The sequence below is a fragment of the Pyxicephalus adspersus genome, chromosome 1 (genome assembly GCF_032062135.1).
Source record: "Pyxicephalus adspersus chromosome 1, UCB_Pads_2.0, whole genome shotgun sequence".
Lineage (NCBI taxonomy): Eukaryota > Metazoa > Chordata > Amphibia > Anura > Pyxicephalidae > Pyxicephalus > Pyxicephalus adspersus.
In genome coordinates, this window is record NC_092858.1 from 48,403,625 (window position 1) to 48,424,417 (window position 20,793).

At 37.8% G+C, this 20,793-nt stretch overlaps 1 protein-coding gene across 1 annotated transcript in view; it reads right to left on the reverse strand.

Annotated features, from left to right (window-relative positions):
* DGKH (diacylglycerol kinase eta) overlaps positions 1-15,376 on the reverse strand; it is a 97,632-nt gene extending 82,256 nt beyond the window's left edge. Inside the window, 2 exon segments of the mRNA XM_072399958.1 lie at positions 14,692-14,853; positions 15,182-15,376. Coding sequence (XP_072256059.1) covers positions 14,692-14,853; positions 15,182-15,361 — 342 coding nt within the window. The 5' untranslated portion in view covers positions 15,362-15,376.
* Between the last annotated feature and the right edge of the window lie 5,417 nt (positions 15,377-20,793).

A 20,793-nucleotide genomic window follows, 5' to 3' on the forward strand; every position in this document is an offset into this window, starting at 1 on the left:
CAAAGTACTTTTTCCATGGATAGCCAATATTTAAAATCCATTATAAACACAAAACTGTATGTTGTGCACAATTGCATGGCAAGGTCTCCCCCTGCTTTCAAATGTTAAAACTCAACAATGGAGTTACTAATATTTTGTTGCATATGTGAATTAAAGGGTCAGATAATCATTTTACACCAAAAATAATAATTCTACAAGCTTCAGTAAAATGTTCGTGACCAGTCAGGGACATATTTTTTCTATTAAATTATGTTAAATACAATGACATTTTCAGTACTTGAAACTATGAAACAGTATATTTTATTACAATGAAAACATTTATATACTTTACATAAAAATGTTTTACAGGGCTATCAATATACACAATACAGTTTTGAAAGATTGGCAGATTTATTACAATGTATCTCAATGACAAATGAGGCAACACCGTATGATAACAGCATGCATGAAGGAGACACAAAGATAAACACAAAGATGACTCAACACCATTTGATGTTTTGAAAAGAAACAAGGGATACCACAAAGTGGATTGTATGCAGGATTTTAAAGGCACATATCTTAATCTCAGACATGAGCAGAAGGGGCATTTTTTTTTATTAAGGGAAAGAGATGCTGATCTCACACAAGCGGAGTGAGATCGGCTCTCTTTTTTCCCCCCTTTAGAGCGGGCTACGTCACCCGATCCCGCACCGGTGCAGTGCAAGATTGGGTGACGTGCCAAGAAGACCGAGGAAGAAGGGAGTAAAGAATGAAGATGGCTGTGCTTGGCGAATTCCAGGATGATGCGGGAAGGACCAGCGCAATCGATGGACCTACAGGATTAAAGGTAAGTGTAATTTTTTTGTTTTTGGTTTAATTTTGGCTTTAAATACAAAACAACTAATTGAAATATTATTTGATACTGTTAAATAGTCACAAGGTTATATCACTAAATTTTGCTATTATTTTATTAGTGCTTTTAGGGTGTGTACCAACTTGCTGGTCATTGAAAATCCTGTATTTCAAAAATCATAACAGCACCTTTGGGTGCAGAGTACCATACCATCACTGTTTGGTATACTTTCAAGCCTTCCTCAATCTCCATTGTTTAAGGTTGGAATAAAGAAGTCTCTGGTTGCAATATTGTGATTTTTTCGAACAAAAAGTAGGTTGTTTGATTCTATAGACAATGCAAGTTATTGACAATAAGTATGTATGTGTGTATATATATATATATATATATATATATATAATTTTATTACTTGGTTTTGTTCACCATCTAATAACTCCTGAAGTAGCACTATATCCGCGAAACGCATTGAGAGAAGTTAAAAGTATGGTGTTCATCCGCATAATAAATGTGAAATGATTCAGATAAGAATTCCAATCGGAACAACCTATGTGGATGTAGTAAGAATTTTCAACCAAATATTTGTGGGGTTGTAACTTGTTCATATCGATATGTTTTTATGGATTAAATACTATTGTAATTAAAATATACACGGATTAAAACATTTTTTACTAATTTTGGTTATTGCTTTTAAGATATGAAGATATATATGAAGATATGATATGAAAACAATCACTATACTGATCTGAATTTAGTTTGTACAGCATTGAGCCTATATGTAAATTAGCTGCCTAAAAAAAAAGTTTTAAAAAAAATGTTGCACGTTCCTCAAGACATGTATAATGTGACAGTTTAGTTTGGCTTCTCTCTGAACTTTGCTTTACTTGTGGTTTCATGCATCCACTTATACTACCACAGCAAATATACACCACCCTAACCAGGAACTGTTTATCTAAAAATAAACACTGTTAAATAATGCATTGGCAGCTATAAAATAAAAAGCAGGCGCATTATTTAGAAGGCCTATTCTTTTTAAAGAGAAGAGACTTGTAACTATATTAGAGAAAGATCTCTGAAAGTTATCTAGGCATTGTAATCTTTATCTAAATATCAGTTTCCTCACAGCCATCTACAGTTTACCAATTACAAAAGCAATTCAAACAAGGAACTTGTGTGTGCAATAGCTTAAAATATACCCTACACCAGGCCATTCATTTTGCCAACAATCTTATGATAAGACTATATTTGCATTTAACAAATTTACATGTGTGATTTATAGGTAAATGCTCCCTTGTGTAAATGCTGGGCACCCCCATCTTAGATGTGATGTTAGCAATTACTCAAATGACACTTAATACTATTCCCTTTTGTTCCATCCATGGTGAGGGGCACAGGACTTTAACTTAAAAAAGGCAACACTACAAGATGGCATTACCCTTCTAGATACCCTTGCCAGACACCACTATATACTACCAAAGATGGGATGATAAACTAATACTTAATATTTAAAAATCTTGTTTATTTCCTGTTTTTTTTTTTTACTAATGTAATCAGCAAGCTGAGGAGAGCCAAATATACTATAGATTTAAAGTAACTCCATACATGGAAGATAAAATTCATTCTCGCTTCTTCCACAAGAATCTTTTTTACAAAGGCATGTAAATATTTACTGTGTATACAATGTAAAAGAACTTTCTTTATGCAATACCATGTGGAAGGGATATATATAAATTACTGCCCTGCAAACCGTAATTAGCTGTAACAATTGATTTAAACAAAATGCTAAGTTGTACCTAAAGTCTCCTCCTAGCTGTTGTTGGGACAGGAATGCCCATTAGAAGATTTCCCGACTCTATCCAGCACTGTAAGTTTTTAAAATTTCACACCACTTTGTGACCTGGTGACAGCAGTCACCAAAACAAACAGAAGTAAATCTCCCCTGCAGCCACACAAGACAGAAGTAAATAACTAACATGGTTCTTTAACCCTTCCACACTCTCCAAAACGTAAAATATGTTTCTTATTTTAGTTTTCAAATTTCTTATGAAGTTGCCTTTAAATTACTTTAAATACCACTTTGAAATGCATTTATAATTTTGTCTAGAGAAGCCAATCACTGCATTTGCTAAACTGAGGTTACGTTCATAAAACCTATTTTTAGAACAATAGCCTGCTCACCAAAATAGGGAAATATGAAACAAGGAACAGACAATAAAATAGCCGACTGAAGATGACTGTGGTTAGCTCAAGTTTCACTTCAGACCTTTGTTGTTTTCTGGTTACACTGCATACTCCTGAAGAGCCAGTCTCATTTCTCATCAATTATGAATGGCAACCTGTCTGACCACGAAACTAGTGGCTAGTAGAAAAGAAGTGAGCACCTTCGATCCTGTTTTAGGCTATATTCAGACTGACCGTGAGATTGCAGGAAAGTTAGCCTTTCCTTAGGGCAAACAGGCAGGGTCCTCTCCTGTGTCACTGTCTGTATCTGTCTGTCATTTGCGACCCCTATTTAATGCATGGCACTGCATAATAAGTTGGCGCTATATAAATCCTGTTTATTAATAATATTTAAACACTGCACATAGCGTTTTATCTGCATCAGCCCAATACATAAAAAAATTCCTCCTAAAACAAATCTGGCACACACACAAAAATAAATAAACTACTCTAACACAGTATTCCCCAGTATGAACCAGGAGGAGGGGTGCGGTAACATAAGCGAACAAAAACTTTCAGGAAGTTTGCTTGCTGTTTTTATGCTTTTTACTTCCTTTGTTCCTAATTCCAGAGGATGTGCATCCTTGTAACACATGCATGAATAATCAATACTAATAAACTACATACATCAGCTGCTGTGCTTAATATTCATTCCACATCAAAAAGGGAAAAAAAAGTATTTCAAACAATGTAAATATTATATAGGGGAGGAAAGCATAATTTCTTATAGTATAATCTTAAAGGCTCAATTTTATCATCAAGACTTCATAGTCAAACCCTTAAAACTCTTTTTTTCTCCAAACCTTTTTATTCACCATGAATTCTAGTATACTGTTTTTGCATACCATTATGAAATTTTATATATATATATATATATATATATATATATATATATATATATATATATATATATATATATATATTGTGACCAGGACTGTACTGATGTAAACAGGAAACAGTAGCTGTCCCAGCTCTCCAAGTGTGAGGAGCAGAGGGATTGTGGTTAGTTTAGCTCAGGGAAAGGGGGGCACACAGAATTTTCACACACAGTGGAAATACAGTTATCTTTTAAAATCACTAGCTCCATGTCACGTGAAGTAAACTTATTCACAAAGTTCACAACTAAAAGCTGGATTCTAACCAGGGCCGTGGAGTCAGTCAGAGCCGGAAACAATTTTGGGTACTTGGGAGTAAAAGTCAATAAAAATGTGCCGACTTCAACTCCTGATAAATTTAAAATAAAAAAAAAAAATAATAAAAAAATACAAAAAGTTCAAATGTCCTATTTCACAGACAATAGTCATAATTAGGTACTCATCTGATGTAAGAATAAAGCCCAGTGTATAGTTATATTTCAACTAGTGTGAAGTTCAGCTAAGTTATTTTACAACCTGACATTCACATATTGTAATCTGGATTTGGAAAATTACAAAAAGGGTTTTCATTTTATTTCAGATATAATGTGAAGTTCATTTGAGTGTAAACAAGAGTAATGATATAGGTATAGGTGAGTGCTATGGCCAGATGTGTGTTCAGGTGTCCTGTCTGCAAATCTCTATATATACTCCCATCCAGGGCTGAACTTTAACATCATTTTGCACACCACCTAATATTAGGAAGTTAGTTAGGTGGCCCCCTGGCCCTTGAGCCTCCCACTGCCCTGTCTTCAGCAGAAGATCAGCAAACAAAGATAAAGCCAGCCGCGTCTACTCAACTTCCTCTGTCTGCTAAAAGAGCTTAGAAGAACTTGGAGGAACAGCTTTTTGGATTCAACTGTAAGTGTTCATGTTTATTTTAGAACTGCATGGCTGCTTGTGTGTACTATGATGGAAGTTTGTGTGCATGTTTCTGGATAAAACTGCAAGGCTGTATGTTTGTGTGTATAGTGCAGGATTGTATGAATGTTTGTGTATAGTGCATATTGTGTGTATGTTTCTAGGTAAAATGTAGGGCTCTGTGTTGTGTGTATAGTATATATGTTTGTGCATGTTTTTCTGACAAATTATGTTTAGGTTTAGTGCTGGGCTATAGCTTGTTTGTTTGTATAGTGCCATGTTGTATGTATGTTTGCAATAGTGCAGGACTTTGTGTATGTTTGTATTTAAATCAAAGAATATGCTAGTTAGTGTAACATATTTTATATTAATATTTTAGTGAAAGCAGCAACCCATTTACAATGACAAAAAGTCTGTCAACAAACACAATAAAGTCTGCTGTTTATGAGCACTTTACATTATCAAGTGATGGGAAACATTACGTGTGCCAATGTATTCTTGAAGTTGATGGTGAAAAACAATGTGATGCAAAAAATTTGCAGTTTTAGTGGGTCCAACAAAAATGCACCTACAAGAGCATCAAATTAAAAAAGACACTTGCAGCGTTTTCATCATAAAGTGTTAGAAGTTGTAAATGAGAAGGATATCAATGAAAATATTCAATATTCAGTTTAGAAATCTACTGGAGACCAAACACAACCAAGAAAATTATTTATATCTGACAAAGTTACCATAACAATGACACCAGAAAAATTCAAAAACCACATTATTGAAACGGTAGTATAGAATAGTATACCACTATCCTTTTCACAGCCAGCCTTTTTAGACCTAAACAGAGAAATGGCTAAAAAAAACTTGGTGTTTCTCTGGAAAGAGAAAGTATAAGGAAACTTACAATTGAAGAGGCCAAATGTAAAAAGGAAGAACTACGAAAAGGTCTGAAGGGATATTTTGTCTTCATTAAAATGGATGCATCCACACCGTCAATAATTTTGCTATTAATGTTAGATTTGTTGATGAAAATAATAAAACAATAACGTGATCCTTGCGAGTAAAGAACACCCAGGCACCTCATACCAGTGACTATCTTCAAAAGTTATTGGAGGATGTTCTAGAGGATTTTAAAATTAAAAAGGAACAGATTCTATGTTTTGTGACAGATAATGCTTCTAATATGTTGAGCACAATTGAGAAAAAGAATAAAGTAGATGAAAAAAGTGACAGACAGATATTAAAGGAAGACAGTTCTGCAAGTATTAAAGAAAGTGAAAGAGAAGAGAATAAGGACATTTTGGATAAAACTGTTGAAGAACCATCTAAGCGTACTGCTATTCAACATATGCTTTGTGCTGTTCATACTCTGCAATTTGCAATAAGAGATGGATTGAAAGATCGTCAGGCAGCTACTCCAATTGGCAAATTGAGGCAAGTAACTGTTGCAGCCAGGGCCCCTAAAACAAATGGCATTTTGAAAAGACGTGCAGGAAAAGGAGCCATTTTGGATCAAACAACACTATTGGGATACACTTATTTGTTGGTGTTTGCTTGAACTAAAAGTCTTTCTTGACGAACTGGACAATGTAAATGTTTTATTAACTGAAAGCCAGTGGACACAAGAAAATCTCTGGAAAATCTACTTTCTAACCCCTTTACTGTATCAAGATTTAACACCTGGTAAATTCTTCTTGAAATGGAAGAGCTCGATATATTGCCTGAACGGAGGGTTAAAAGCTGATGGCATTGTATCTTCAATGAAGATATCATTGAAGAATCTCTTACTGGTTAATCAAATCTTGTTAGCTGCTATTTATGTTAGATCCAATGGGCCAAATTTTGAGCGATGACCAGACTGATATTGCAAATGAGGCCCTCTATGGTGTAGCAGTTCGTATGAAGAGATTACTACCTGAAACACCACCACTGGATGAAGCTATAAGCACTAGTAACTCAGGATCATCCTCTTCAAATGAAGAGTTAGACTTTGATTCCTACTTGGACAAAATGGAACTTTCAACAGAAAAGCGACGTTGCATATGCGTGAAAGATAAACGTTTTTAAAACTACCAAAGAATGTGGTTCATATTTTTAAACTGGTAAAATTCCTGTTCCAGGTATTTATGCATGCTATGCTACTACTTTATAGCCATATATTGATAAAAACAATAAATAAAACCTTTTTGTTTTCATTTTTTTGTCTTCACATTTTTCCAACCCCAAAAATTTTTACCCCTGTAAAATTTATTTGCATTCAAACTTCACAAAAAATTTAGACCCCCTAATTATCCATAAATCAGTAAATTTATTATAAAATTAAATATACCACAATATTTTTACCATAAAAGTTTTTTTCAAAAAACAATAAAAATATGTAAAAATTCATTAAATGATTTATTATTCAATAATGCTTTTTCCTCTTAGGTATTTAGGCAAAAAGCTAAACATTTTTGTATAATAATTTGAGCAATCCTGCTCACTTATTGTTAAAAATACACTATTGATGCTTTCTAATAAGGAACCCAAATTTATTAGCCTTTTTCTTCTTACTATGTCTTTCAATTTAGAGAACTCTTTTCACTAAAAACATTCAAAACCTCATTAATATAATTGAGGAATGCTTCTTGATTAAATGCCCGTGCTTGTGACTTAAAGTGGAGGGTCCCATTTTTATTCCTCACACAACAAATTAAAACATTTCTGGAACGCACTCCAGCCACAACATGTACTGCCCTTTGCCCAATTGGAGATCTTCCCCTTTTGGTTCTCATTGAGATGTTAACACCTTCTTCATCAAGAATGTAGATGTTTTTTCCCATCTTACTTTGCAATGAGACCAAGGATTTTGTTAGCATAGCTAAGCCTTTCTTGGAGAGTGGGAATCATTGCGCCTTGCAGGAATTAAAGAAGTTCTTTTTAATGACCATTGGAATTTTTCAATGCATTTATCTATTGTTGAAATAATTCCATTAACCCCAAATTTGGCAAATAATTTATCCTTCATTTCCCTGAGGCTTATTCCACAATCTTTGGACATTAACTTGCATAACTCCTCCTTATGGGCTTCATCAAACTTTGAATTTCTCAGATCTCCTCTGGGTAATTTTTCCACTCTACCGGAAGATTTATAGGTCTTTATAATTTTGGTTATGGTTATACAATTACAACCTGAAACCATTGCTATCTGGGAGGCATCACTTGCATTCAGATAACTGTCTTACCACTTTTAACGTTCTACAATTTTTATTTATCTGGCTATAAGGGTAAGTGCAATACTAAAAATAAAGCTAATAACTTTGAAGATAAAAAGTTCAAAAATATTGTTATCCTAAAACTTAGTATAAATACCTGAAATAAAGATATTTAAAATGATATAAAGTAAAAAGACATAATAATTGACAAATCCATGTATTTTCATATATTTTTATTAAAGTTTCTTGAGAAAAACTTTTATGGTAAAAATATTGTGTTATATTTATTTTAAAATAAATGTATTAATTTATGAATAATTAGGGTATCTAAATTTTTTTGTGAAGTTTGAATGCAAAAGTGTGAAGATAAAATGAGAAACCCTGTAAATCCAAAGGAGTCGGAGAGTCAGAGGTACCAGAAACTGAGGAGTCGAAGGATTTATCTACCGACTCCATAGCCGTGATTCTGACAGTACATCCAAGAATACAAAGGGTAAAGGAGTTGTGCCTTTTCAGTGTCTTTGTTCTGAAATTTAACATAACTGGCAATTTAGTGCTTACTGCTTGTTTAGAATTCTGAAAAATAATAATTATAATAAATGATATAATAATAATAATTATATAATTAATTATAAAATAATAATATGCATTGTCTGGGCAAACGTTTAAACTTTAACTGCGCTTTTACTAAGAAGGTGGCACATACTTCTTATCCAGTTTAGAAAGGCCATCCACTATTATAAAAAAAAAAAAAATTTATATATATATATATATATATATATATATATTCTCCCCAGGCCCATTTTAGCTGGGTGCACCACCCGTTGGTGCACCACTGTTTTTGAGTGGTTACTAAAGAGTTTGGTCACAATACAGGGGCCGCCACCCACCTACAATTACTTCCCACCCGGCTTAAAAAAATTTCTGGGTTGAGCACTGTAATATATATATATATATATATACATATACACACACACACACACACATATATATACATACATACATACATATATACATACACACATTTTTCAGTCTTGAAAAAAAAATAGTACAAAAACTTGCAGCTGAGAACAAGGATTTCATACCAGATAAAGCTCCTAATGATTGGGACTGAAACATAAAAAAAAGGCATAAATACATTCAGTATGTAAATGAAGGTATAGGAAAATAGAAGTAAAAAATCTGATTTTGATAACTGTGTTGTACAGCTCACTATTAGGAGATGGCTGCCATTTTGAGAGCCTCTTACAGGAAATAACTTCAATAGTGTTGGTTGGTTTAGCTGCTGTTAAAAACATCAAGTTGTCATCGAATGCAGCTAAAAAAAATGAAAAAAATATGGCACATGTCATGTCAACTGCTAGCAATAAAAGAACCTGCAAGAAGAGAAATGCAGTTCAGTGCTCAACCCAGAATTTTTTTTTAAGCCGGGTGGGAAGAAATTGTAGGTGGGTGGCAGCCCCTGTATTGTGACCAAAAACCTTTAGTAACCACCCAAAAACAGCCAGGTGGGTGCTGAAAAGTGCCGGGTGTTGCACCCAGCTAAAAGGGCCTGGGGAGAACCCTGCAGTTGCTGTCGTTCACTAACTTTTGAAGGTGTGTGCCTTAAGGGCATCACTCTTACCCCTTTTTTTTTTTTTTTTTTTTTACTATTTTAGTAACTTGCAATTTTAATAGAAAGGATTTATCTTTTCTCCGGGATTACAGAGTTGCAGTACAAAAGACACACAAGAGACAAAAACTAATAAAAGTCAATGAATAAATAAAAACATTAGTTTTTAGCAGTAAAGTAATAAACAGTTACTACATGCATTCAAGTATCTCATCTATCTATTGATATCCTATATCCCAGCTATTAGCAAGAATCAATCAGGTTTGCTTAAATGGAGCATAAAAAAGCAAAGTTACCAATCAGGCTTCTGTCTCACAGGGATGTGCAAATCTTAGTACAGGCTGGACAAAAACACAAATTGTTGGCCATGTTAAGTGCTACACGGACGTTTTCCCCAGCGTTTAACCTGAGGCTTTTAAAGCCCATGCTTGAAATCCCCATGCATTACAATGAGCTAATCTACACCAGGACGTTTCCTTGAAGCACGTTTATGAGCCTCATCTTAAATGTTGCTTGAAACACAAAACATTAAACTGCTGGGTTAGGCTTCAAACTGCCCAAAAACTCAGGTAAACGCTTCCATTGATTTTATTAGAATGTTTTCCTGTTAAAATGCAAATTAGTTAAAAACGCAGAAAAACGCAAAAAACGGGAAAAGGCGGCATAGGCATTTTCCAGCGTTTCAATCGCAAGCTTTAAAACACTAATAAAAGTGCAGAAAAATGCATATAAACGCAATAGGAACTTTTACATGCATTTTTAAATACACCTGTGTAGACCCAGCCTAAACAAAATCCCTCAACTCTGTATTTGAACTGAATGTGTAGCCGTTTATGTGGATTTAAAGAAACTTCCAGGGCCATAAGCTCTTTAGATATAGAGAATGGAGTGCATGAAGAAATTTTATACTTGCACCTCTGTCTTCATTCTGCAAAGATCAGCTCCTGGCACAATTGGGTCTGCTGCTCTGATAGTAGTCAGTAAAACTGACTGAGGTTTCTGGGGATTTCCTTGATGCAGTAAAGCAGAAGGCAGGGGGCAAAAATGCGCCAAGACCTGAACTTTACAACTAAAGAAATTTGGGTTTAGAGCAGAAAGTGGAGTAAAGAGCACATCAATACATCTACCTCGTCATGATCGAAAGATCTGAAATCATGCACTCGATCGTCAAAGTGAAAATGTTTTTTTTTTTTTTTTGTTTTTTTTTCAAAAAGGAAAGGGAAAAAATTATTACACAAACTTAACCTCCCACAAAGCTCAGTGACATTTTTTTTTTATTATTTACTCTCCATTCTCTGAGTTTCCCATAGCAGGTGCTACAAAGCAAATGCGCATACCTTAACAATTGCAAACTTTGGATGATGGACACCACAAACATGTAAGTTGTAATTGTGGGAAGTGATAAGCAGGGATAGCGCTCTAATTAGGGCATCCATCACTGCTGGATCATCAGCTTTTGCCACAAAGGCACCCATGAGAGGTGGGGTGGGGTGGGGTGGGGGGTCAAGACATAGTTTCCATTTTATTAGGAAATAAAACCTGTAAATATACCAAGTATTTTGTTGTGTCCGTCAAACAAGTGGGTAAAAAACTCTTCTTGTCAGAAATTCTGGGCTGGCCTGTGCTCTAGGTACACTTTCTGTGATATCTCAAAGATGCTACTTCTCCTAGTTCTTAGTACGAACTACAAAAGGCTTGAGGTTTATGATAGATAGACCTGGGAGTAATTGAGTAGTTTAGCAAAAAAACACTGAGGAGGGCTCAGACGGTCCACAAAAAACTACATTCTGCCAGGCCACGATGGGGCAGAGTACAATTCTGGAAAATGAATGTGTATTTTTCTGCAGGGTCTTTAAAAGTATAAAACATAGGGGAGATATGGTTGAATGGCAGAAAGAATGCATATAGTTTGTTTTATTATACTTTAAACAAGTTCTCATTGAAAAGATAATAATTTTTATGAAACTACAGTTACTGGCTATTTACACTAATCAGCCAAAACAATAAAACCACCTGCCAAACATTGCGTACATCTCCCGTATGCTGCCACTGCTCTGACTGGTCGTGGCATTCACTCCACAAGAGTTTTGAGGACGTTGTGTGGTATTTGGCACCAAGATGTTAGCAGCATACCCTTACACTACCACTACAACTAAATGACACGCACATGGCAATCTACAGGACTATAAGACTGCTGTTGGTGGGGACGCTTCATAAAGTGTCTAATTCCAAAGAATGCTGCAGGGGTATACAGATTTAAATAAACATTTACACAGCAAATACAATATAATACAATATACAGAAAAATAACCTAATGTCCCAAAGGCACAAGAATCTAACGGCAAAGTCAGCTGAACAACCTCTACTCATAATCTAAGAAACAGTTTTAGGAAGACAAACTGGGACGCCTGACACTGCCTGGCAGTATTTCATGAAGATAGACACCGCTAGTAAATCATCCTCATCCTCTCTGCACTACCTAATGGGTCACTGAGCTGAAACAGGTATACAGAACTCCAGCTGTATCCACAAACCTGCTCCAGATCAGCGACACACAAAGAGGCCAAGTAATGGTGACAAAGAGAGCAACAGAACTTTAACAACAGACGGGCGATGGAAGCACATACATACGGGAACACAGGGCAGCACGTGGCTCAGAGGTTAGCACTCTGGCCTGTGCAGCGCTAGGTTAGAATGTCAGCCAGGGCGCTATCTGCATGGAGTTTGCAGGTTCTCTCCATTTTTGTGTGGGTTTCCTCCCACATTGCTAAAACATGCAGTTAGGTTTATTGACTTACCCCAAAACTGGCCTTAGACTGCATTAGAGATTAACATACATAAATACATTAACATATGACTATGGTAGGGACATTAGATTGTGAGCCCCTTTGAAAGACAGCTAGTGACATGACTATGGACTTTGTGCAGAGCTGCATAATATGTTGGCTCTATATAAATACTGTGTGGTAGTAGTAATAATAATACAGTTCTATCATGACATGTCCCCTTTAAAAAATTTAAAAAAGCCTGTCCCATACGCCTATGACTTGTTCTCGCTGCTGGGATAAGTCCTTTGCGTATTTGCAGGAGCATTGGGCAATGCCCTCAAGGGAGATATTTAGATATATACAAATAAGACATTATTTATCTGATCTCCTTAAAAATTGTGACAGATTCTCCGCTCAAGCTTACGGGTTTTGAATCTCGTTGTTACCGTGGATCTGGCTCTGCTGGCCTAGTGTCTCTGATCTACGACCTATTGATAAATATGGACACCCATCATCTTCCCTATGTAATCAGATGGGAAACAGACCTGGGCGCTGAATTGGAAGTATGGCAGGAGATATGGAGGGCTAATGCTAGTTGCTCTCCTAATGTAATAATGCAGGAAAATGCGTATAAAGTGCTTTTTCGGTGGTATTTAACACCAGTTAGAATTGTCAAATTTGCTGCTGGGAGTAACCCACATTGTTTCAGAGGATGTAATGTCCTTGGTACTCTCCACCATATTTGGTGGGATTGCCCGGTGGTCAAAAAACTCTGGATACGGGTTTTCAACTATATACGATCAGTTCTGCATGTGAATATTAGGAGGGACCCTTGGACTGCTTTGCTTCATAAACTGGACCCTACTTTTTCAAATAGTAAGCACAAACTGATTTCTTTTATCTTATTGGCCACACGTCAGGTGATAGCGGCGGCTTGGCGGAAACCCTCTCTCAGTTTTCAGGCAGTAATGTCTAGAGTATCAGATACAATGGTTCTAGAGAAAATGTCTGCCTTGGCTAACGATTCTATGCATAAATACTACAAGGTGTGGACACCATGGTTAGAGCATCACTCCTCTCCTGGAATAGACTGTAGGCTTTTTAAATTATGATATACGATTGTTTTTTTCCCAATTACACTGTAAGCTTCGAGAACATTTTTATTTTGTTGTTCTTGTGTTTATTTCTTCTCTTTTTTGTGTTAGTCCTAGTTTATATTATTTGTCTTTGTATTTTTATGTTTTCATTAATATTTTGTATACTGCTGGTTTTGTAATTTTCTATTCTCTGTTTTTGTTAGTTTTTGTTTATTATGAAAAATTCAAAAAAAATGTATTATAAAAAAAATGGTAACCATTTTGATTCATAATATAGCAGTTAATTTCAATAAAAAAATCCTGTCTCTTTAACAAAAGAATAAATTCTGTCTCCACACAGCTTATCTCAGATACCTAAAGCCTGGCAGTAGTTAATACTATATTGCCATCTGTGCTGCACAGAGGAGTTCTCCTTTATTTTTTGTTCATTCCAAACTTAAATCCATGGGACAGGAAAATGAAGGAAATTTCAGCTGGAAAGAGTAAAAATGACAAGCTATTATCCTTTAAATCCTCACCTAAACTAGACATATAAGAGGGAGAATGCTAGAGAAGCGAATGGAAGGGAATGTGCAGAAATGACAGAACTCAGGGACAGCTTTGTGTGACCACACAAGACATTGATAACATAAAACTACTGTAAAGTTTCCATATCTGTGTATTGCTGGAACACACGGAGGAGAGCGCATCTTCTACACATACATTGTACAATGCACCATGAGACGCGCCTACTACAAGAGGCACACACATATAAAAAACAGGAATCACAACTAAACAGAATGGCGTTAGGATGACATTTTCCATGTCATGGAAAGTAATCATATCATAGAATGTCATGACTTACTGTGTGTGCAGAGTACACACTGGCACCATATAATCATGTAAACCAACACACCGAGTACACACAGGATATACCCAGGTGACATGCAATACACACACATATATATATGGCAATACAATAGCACAGCTCAGGGCACACTTACACATATAACACATGTATGAAGACACAGTAAAGCTTAGTCCACATGTCTGTGTGATGGGTAACATGAATGTAGGAGAGAATAGAGCAGCAGCCCTGTGCTGAATATTTGCACATGTGTAGGTGTGTGACATGGGCAGGGTGACATGTTATGTACATGTTATGGTCAGCAGGGTACACAGGGCAGCTGTCAGGGCTGTGTGCTGACATTGGGGGTCTCTCTTACCTTGCTGCGGATCTGGCCGGAGGTGGACACTTTCCTGATCAGTTTCTGGGGCCCCTCATGTTCCCCCTCGCTGTCAGACGACTCCTCTCCTGCAGCCGTCCCCGAATTCGACCCGGCTGGGGGGTCTCTCATCATGCCGCTTCCGGACATCTTGTCACAGTCCTGCCGGGGAAACACAAACCAATCCGAGTCAACCGGGCTGCCAACGTATGCTCTCCGACCGGCCAGGGGCAGAGTGGTTGTGCCGGGCACAGTGGCGCGCCTGGCCGCCATGTTCCACCGACACCCGCCCCCTTCCCGAACTATCGCACCCGACTACCCAACACCGCCCCCTCCGTCCAGCGACACCACCGCCCTGCCTCCCGTCTATACCATTAGTGAGACCACCGAAACACCGCCTCTGTCACGCCCCCTCTCTGTCTATGCCATCAGTGCGACCACCTAGCACCTCCCCCTCCCTCCAACACCCCGCCCCCGGCTACTATCATACCGAGCTGCTTCCCGTCTCCAGCGACCCCAATGCCAGCCGCCCACACACTCTGCCGCCCCGCCCAGTCCTCCCCGATTTCCTCCACTCAGTCCCCCGTGTACCATCCAACGTCCCGCCGCATCCCATTCCTCCCTGGTGCCTCCCCCGGACCTCCCATAGCCGAGACACTACACACAGCATCTCCAAAGTCAATAGAGCCTTCTATAAATAGCCCGAGCAGCGGCTACACATACACACCGTGTGTCATACCGACACCAGGCACCACCCCCACTCACACCCTACCATCACCACGGCACAACATGTAACCTGACAACACAAAGCCACATATTTTATACATCTACAACTCTCTATACTATCCTCCCATATCCCGATTTATCCGAGGTCTCTATACTGTCCTCCCATATCCCGAATTATCCGAGGTCTCTTTACTGTCCTCCCATATCCCGATTTATCCGAGGTCTCTATTACTGTCCTCCCATATCCCAACTTATCCGAGGTCTCCATACTATCCTCCCATATCCCGACTTGTCCGAGGTCTCCATACTATCCTCCCATATCCCGATTTATCCGAGGTCTCTATTACTGTCCTCCCATATCCCGATTTATCCAAGGTCTCTATACTATCCTCCCATATCCCGATTTATCCGAGGTCTCTATACTGTCCTCCCATATCCCGAATTATCAGAGGTCTCTATACTGTCCTCCCATATCCCGAATTATCAGAGGTCTCTATACTGTCCTCCCATATCCCGACTTGTCCGAGTTCTCCATACTATCCTCCCATATCCCGACTTGTCCGAGGTCTCCATACTATCCTCCCATATCCAGACTTGTCCGAGGTCTCTATACTATCCTCCCATATCCCGACTTATCCGAGGTCTCTTTACTGTCCTCCCATATCCCGACTTATCCGAGGTCTCCATACTATCCTCCCATATCCCAACTTATCCGAGGACTCCATACTATCCTCCCATATCCCGATTTATACGAGGTCTCTATACTATCCTCCCATATCCCGACTTGTCCGAGGTCTCCATACTATCCTCCCATATTCCGACTTCTCTGAGGTCTCCATACTATCCTCCCATATCCCGACGTATCCCAGCTCTATATACTATCCTCCCATATCCCGACTTATCCGAGGTCTCCATACTATCCTTATCCTCCCATATCCCGACGTATCCCAGCTCTATATACTATCCTCCCATATCCCGACTTATCCGAGGTCTCCATACTATCCTCCCATATCCCGACTTATCCGAGGTCTCTATAATATCCTCCCATATCCCGACGTATCCCAGGTCTATATACTATCCTTCCATATCCCGACTTATCTGAGGTCTCCATACTATCCTCCCATATCCCGACTTATCCGAGGTCTCTATAATATCCTCCCATATCCCGACGTATCCCAGGTCTATATACTATCCTCCCATATCCCGACTTATCCAAGGTCTCTATACTATCCTCCAATATCCCGACCTATCAGAGGTCTCTATACTATACTCCGATATCCCAACTTATCCGAGGTCCCTATACTATCCTCTGATATACCGATCCATCCGAGGTCTCTATACTATGCTCCGATATACCGATCCATCGATATCGATATCCCGACCCATCCGAGGTCTCTATACTATACTCCAATATCCCGACCCATCAGAGGTCTCTATACTATTTTTCAATATTGCAACCCATCTCTAATATTGTGGGATGTCTAAGCACCATACACAAGGCACACAATGCTTGCCTTGTGCAGCATGGAATACACCCATTTGTCAGCTCTCATCTGCTGTATGTCACCCCCCCAACCCAACCCCACCCCCAGAGAATTATTCTTACTTCCTTTCCTTAGGGGTATCAAAAAAAAAAAAAAAAAAACACAGAAATACAGCATAGGGTTAGAACCCCAGTCAGCATTATGCTGGAGGGTCTCCCTATTCCTTGTCTGGTAATAACATCCCAAAGCAGGAATCAATGAGAACCATCCCCAACCTAAAGAATACACAGTGTTTTGGATAAAGTCAGCCTTCTTGAGGAAGCTAGTTTCTGTTTTATGCTGGTAGGTAAATATGCAGCTTAGACCCCACAAATGAGTGTGTTGTATCATAATAGTAACAATAATGATAGCCCAGTATGCCAATAAATTTATCTCTGGAATAGATTTGCAGGAGCCACTGCCAAGCATTGCACTTTGTAATCATACCACAGCCGGGGTGATCAGTCACACACACACACGACACTTCATGACACTCCAGAGATCCAGGACTTATCAGAAATAGAACACATCACTTATACATTCTGTGTACAACCAGTCTAACAGTGCTCTGTGCTGCCCCCTCATGGATGCTCAGGAAAACAACTGCACTGCTCAGTATATACATACATTTCTAAAATGTATCTTCCCCTCAAATTTACACTTTCCTTCTACAAATGCTAGAGAGAGATAGCCGGGCTACATGTATTGTAAGGCGATCAGTAAAGGTTGCATTTACTTCCTCTTTTTACAGCTTTCCTTTAACAACCTGGATAGCTTAAATGTCCTTCTGTTCACAGTCATCTGGGGTAAAATGGGTCATGTGTCAGCTTTCACCACCTCATAAGCTACACCATTGATCGGTGGCCCAATTTAGCACTAATGAAGCTAGGGAGATGAAGGGGACCAGTTATTAATCCCACCTTACCCAAACGGGTTCATATCAAAGCACCCAGGGTGAAAATGCTACTTAGCACACAAGGGACAATTCCAACTTTCTATTCAATAAAAGGATTGCATTTTAAGTGAATCTGAAATTAATGCAACAGCTGGTTGACTGTATAAGATTGTTTTATCAGGTTTTTGGATGTGTTGGTAAACCTAGAATAACAGCATAAAGGTTTACTGGTAGGCTGTACCATTGCTGGATCAATTCTATGATTAATGTGGAGCTCCCACCAGATGTTCACCCCATCCCCACCTCAGAATTGGCAACATTTTACCAATTTCAGACCAGTTAGTCAGGTGCACAACTGGCAGGAGGTCTGCTTTTGTGTACTAGACCTTATCGTATTCTATACATATCATACATTTTACAAAAACAGATGGAATCTAGAATACATAGATAGCAGATACACTTTTCTACATCACCTGAACACTTTCAGGCTCTGTAATAACTGAGGAATTCTATCATCTCTTTCTGTGAACCCTGCTGCAATCACAGAGCTCAAAAAGGAGACAAATAAGGGCCAGGACCAAAGCATACATAAAAAGTGTCTGCAACTTTGTATTTATTTAGAATTGATTGAACCATCCAAATCCCTTTTATTAAAAAGGAGAGCTTAATGCGGTCTCTCACGGAAATCAGTTGGAGGTACTTTTGTTTACAGTGCCAGATAAAAGTATTTTTCACATTAGGTTTGATTAAAAATCAAAATCCAAAGATCTAAATCCTTAATTTTTTTGTAATGTAGGCAGGGTAGGATTACACGCTCTACCCCCAGTGAAATTTTCCTTACTTTCAGTTGTTTGACACTTGTCAATCTCCAAAGAGGGAACTCAGTAATAAATTCCTGAATTTCAAACCTCAAACTGTACAATTATTACACATATATAACAGATTTTATTTATAATTGTGTCACTGATGCCACCAAAAAAGATTTACCCCCACATACTGATCGTTATAATCCTTTATCAATAACAAGATTGAGGGGAATATGGTTATATGCACATCAATAAAGCAGCATACTGCATATTTATTTTTGTAGCGTGTAAAGGCTGCAGTCATGATTAATGCCAAAATATACATCTCTATATACTAAGATAAAAAACAAAAACAAATGTAATTTCCTTATTGCAAGATTTACCTGTTAAAAAAGATGCACAGAACAGGTGCAAAAAATGCCCTATGTGTCAAAAACAATGATCAGAAAACTTTTCTTCTAAAGTTTACATACCACCTCAGGCAAAGGCTTACGTTTAGTACTACATTTCTAAGCAGGAAGCTCTCATCCCACTTGTGAAATATTATTCCAGATTGTGAAAGTCCCTCTTCCTTTATCTTCCAATTCATGCAAATACATCATCAAATTTCCTGCTTTCCTATATCTATCAAAACCTTGCCTGAAACATTTTGTATAGTACCAGCTAAAAGGATTGCAACATTGGAGCCTGATTGCCACTTATTTAATAATCATTGCTGCATGTTCCGTTCACATATTTATAAAAAAAAGTGTGATTTAGCCAGATTATCGCTTTATAAATGACTAGGTAGTGTTTTCCACTTCAAAACTGGAGAACATCATAGCTTACACATCCTGTTAGCCATGTTAAATGTTGGAGAACTGTTACTCCATTCAAGCTAATAGTGTTTTTTATCACCATTTTAGAGGTATTACTGTACTTTTATTACACACTTTTAGAAGCCTGGTCACCAGGGAACAAACCCTATTCCCACTTTAAAAATATTATTAATATATTTCTAAAGGTTTCTAATAAACAATTTGTTTCTCCACTTTATTTTTTGACAGACCTTTGGGAGTACTGTCTCATAAGAAAGAACATTTAGGAATGTTAAGAACATTTGAAATGAACATACCACTTTGGCAGTAAAACCTCCAAAACATACCTTTAGTGGAACTATTAATTTTTAACAGATATTAAACTTTGGAATCCCTTAGGAATGCCATGTCTCACTTCACCAACTTCCATAACAGTAACCCTTGCTTTCTTTCACCATCAAAAAGCAAGTCTGCAGACCGGATTTTCTTTCTCCTAAATAATTATCTTTAAAGCAATACACAATTACGTTTTGGGTCTCGGTTAAAGACAGATAACTTTTGGAAGGAATGTTAGTCGGGGATCTATTGTACTTCTTATTAACACCAAGGGGCCACTGTTTACAGATTTGCTATGTAATAGCATCAATAAGAAATATATAAAATAAATGTTCCTTTTGTTTCAGATTCATGAATCAATAAATCTATGCAGTTCCTGCCATGAAAGTGTTGCTAGGCACTTCTGTGTAAGATTGGGGCACCGTGCCTCTGACTAGTGGCCTCATTTATAGGTATCCCTGCTGTGCTCACTGTTCTCTTTGCTGGAGGCTCCAACATGAGGAGGCAAGCCCTGCCTCTACCAATATGGCACCAAATGTCAGGAATAGGAAAATAAATCCACTGCAGACAGGCTACAGGAAATGCTGGCCTTGTCTTTCACAATGCCTTTTTAGGTTTAGATTCTAGAAACCTCCATATGTCTAGTATAATATGGACATCCTTTAGCTTCTTTTGTGCTGCATCACTAACTTTTTCCAAATTAACTCAAAACACTTCTGAAAGTTGGGAAATTCAGCAGTACTTATAACAGCCCTTACAAGAAAACCTGCTCTATTTAAAAAAATAAAAACCATTCTCAAAACCATACGCTTCCTGCAGACGCTAGTTACTGTGATGGTTGCCTGCTAGGAAAGCTGAGCAAGAGTAGACCTCCCAGGAGAATGCTTTCCTGCAGTACGGTGATTGAGGGTACTTTCCTCTCCATGGAGCCAGTATAGTAAGCCTCAGCGATGTGACTTGTGACTGACTATAAGAGACTGAAAACCAAGGTCTCTGGTTTAGTATTTTCTTTTAAGGTG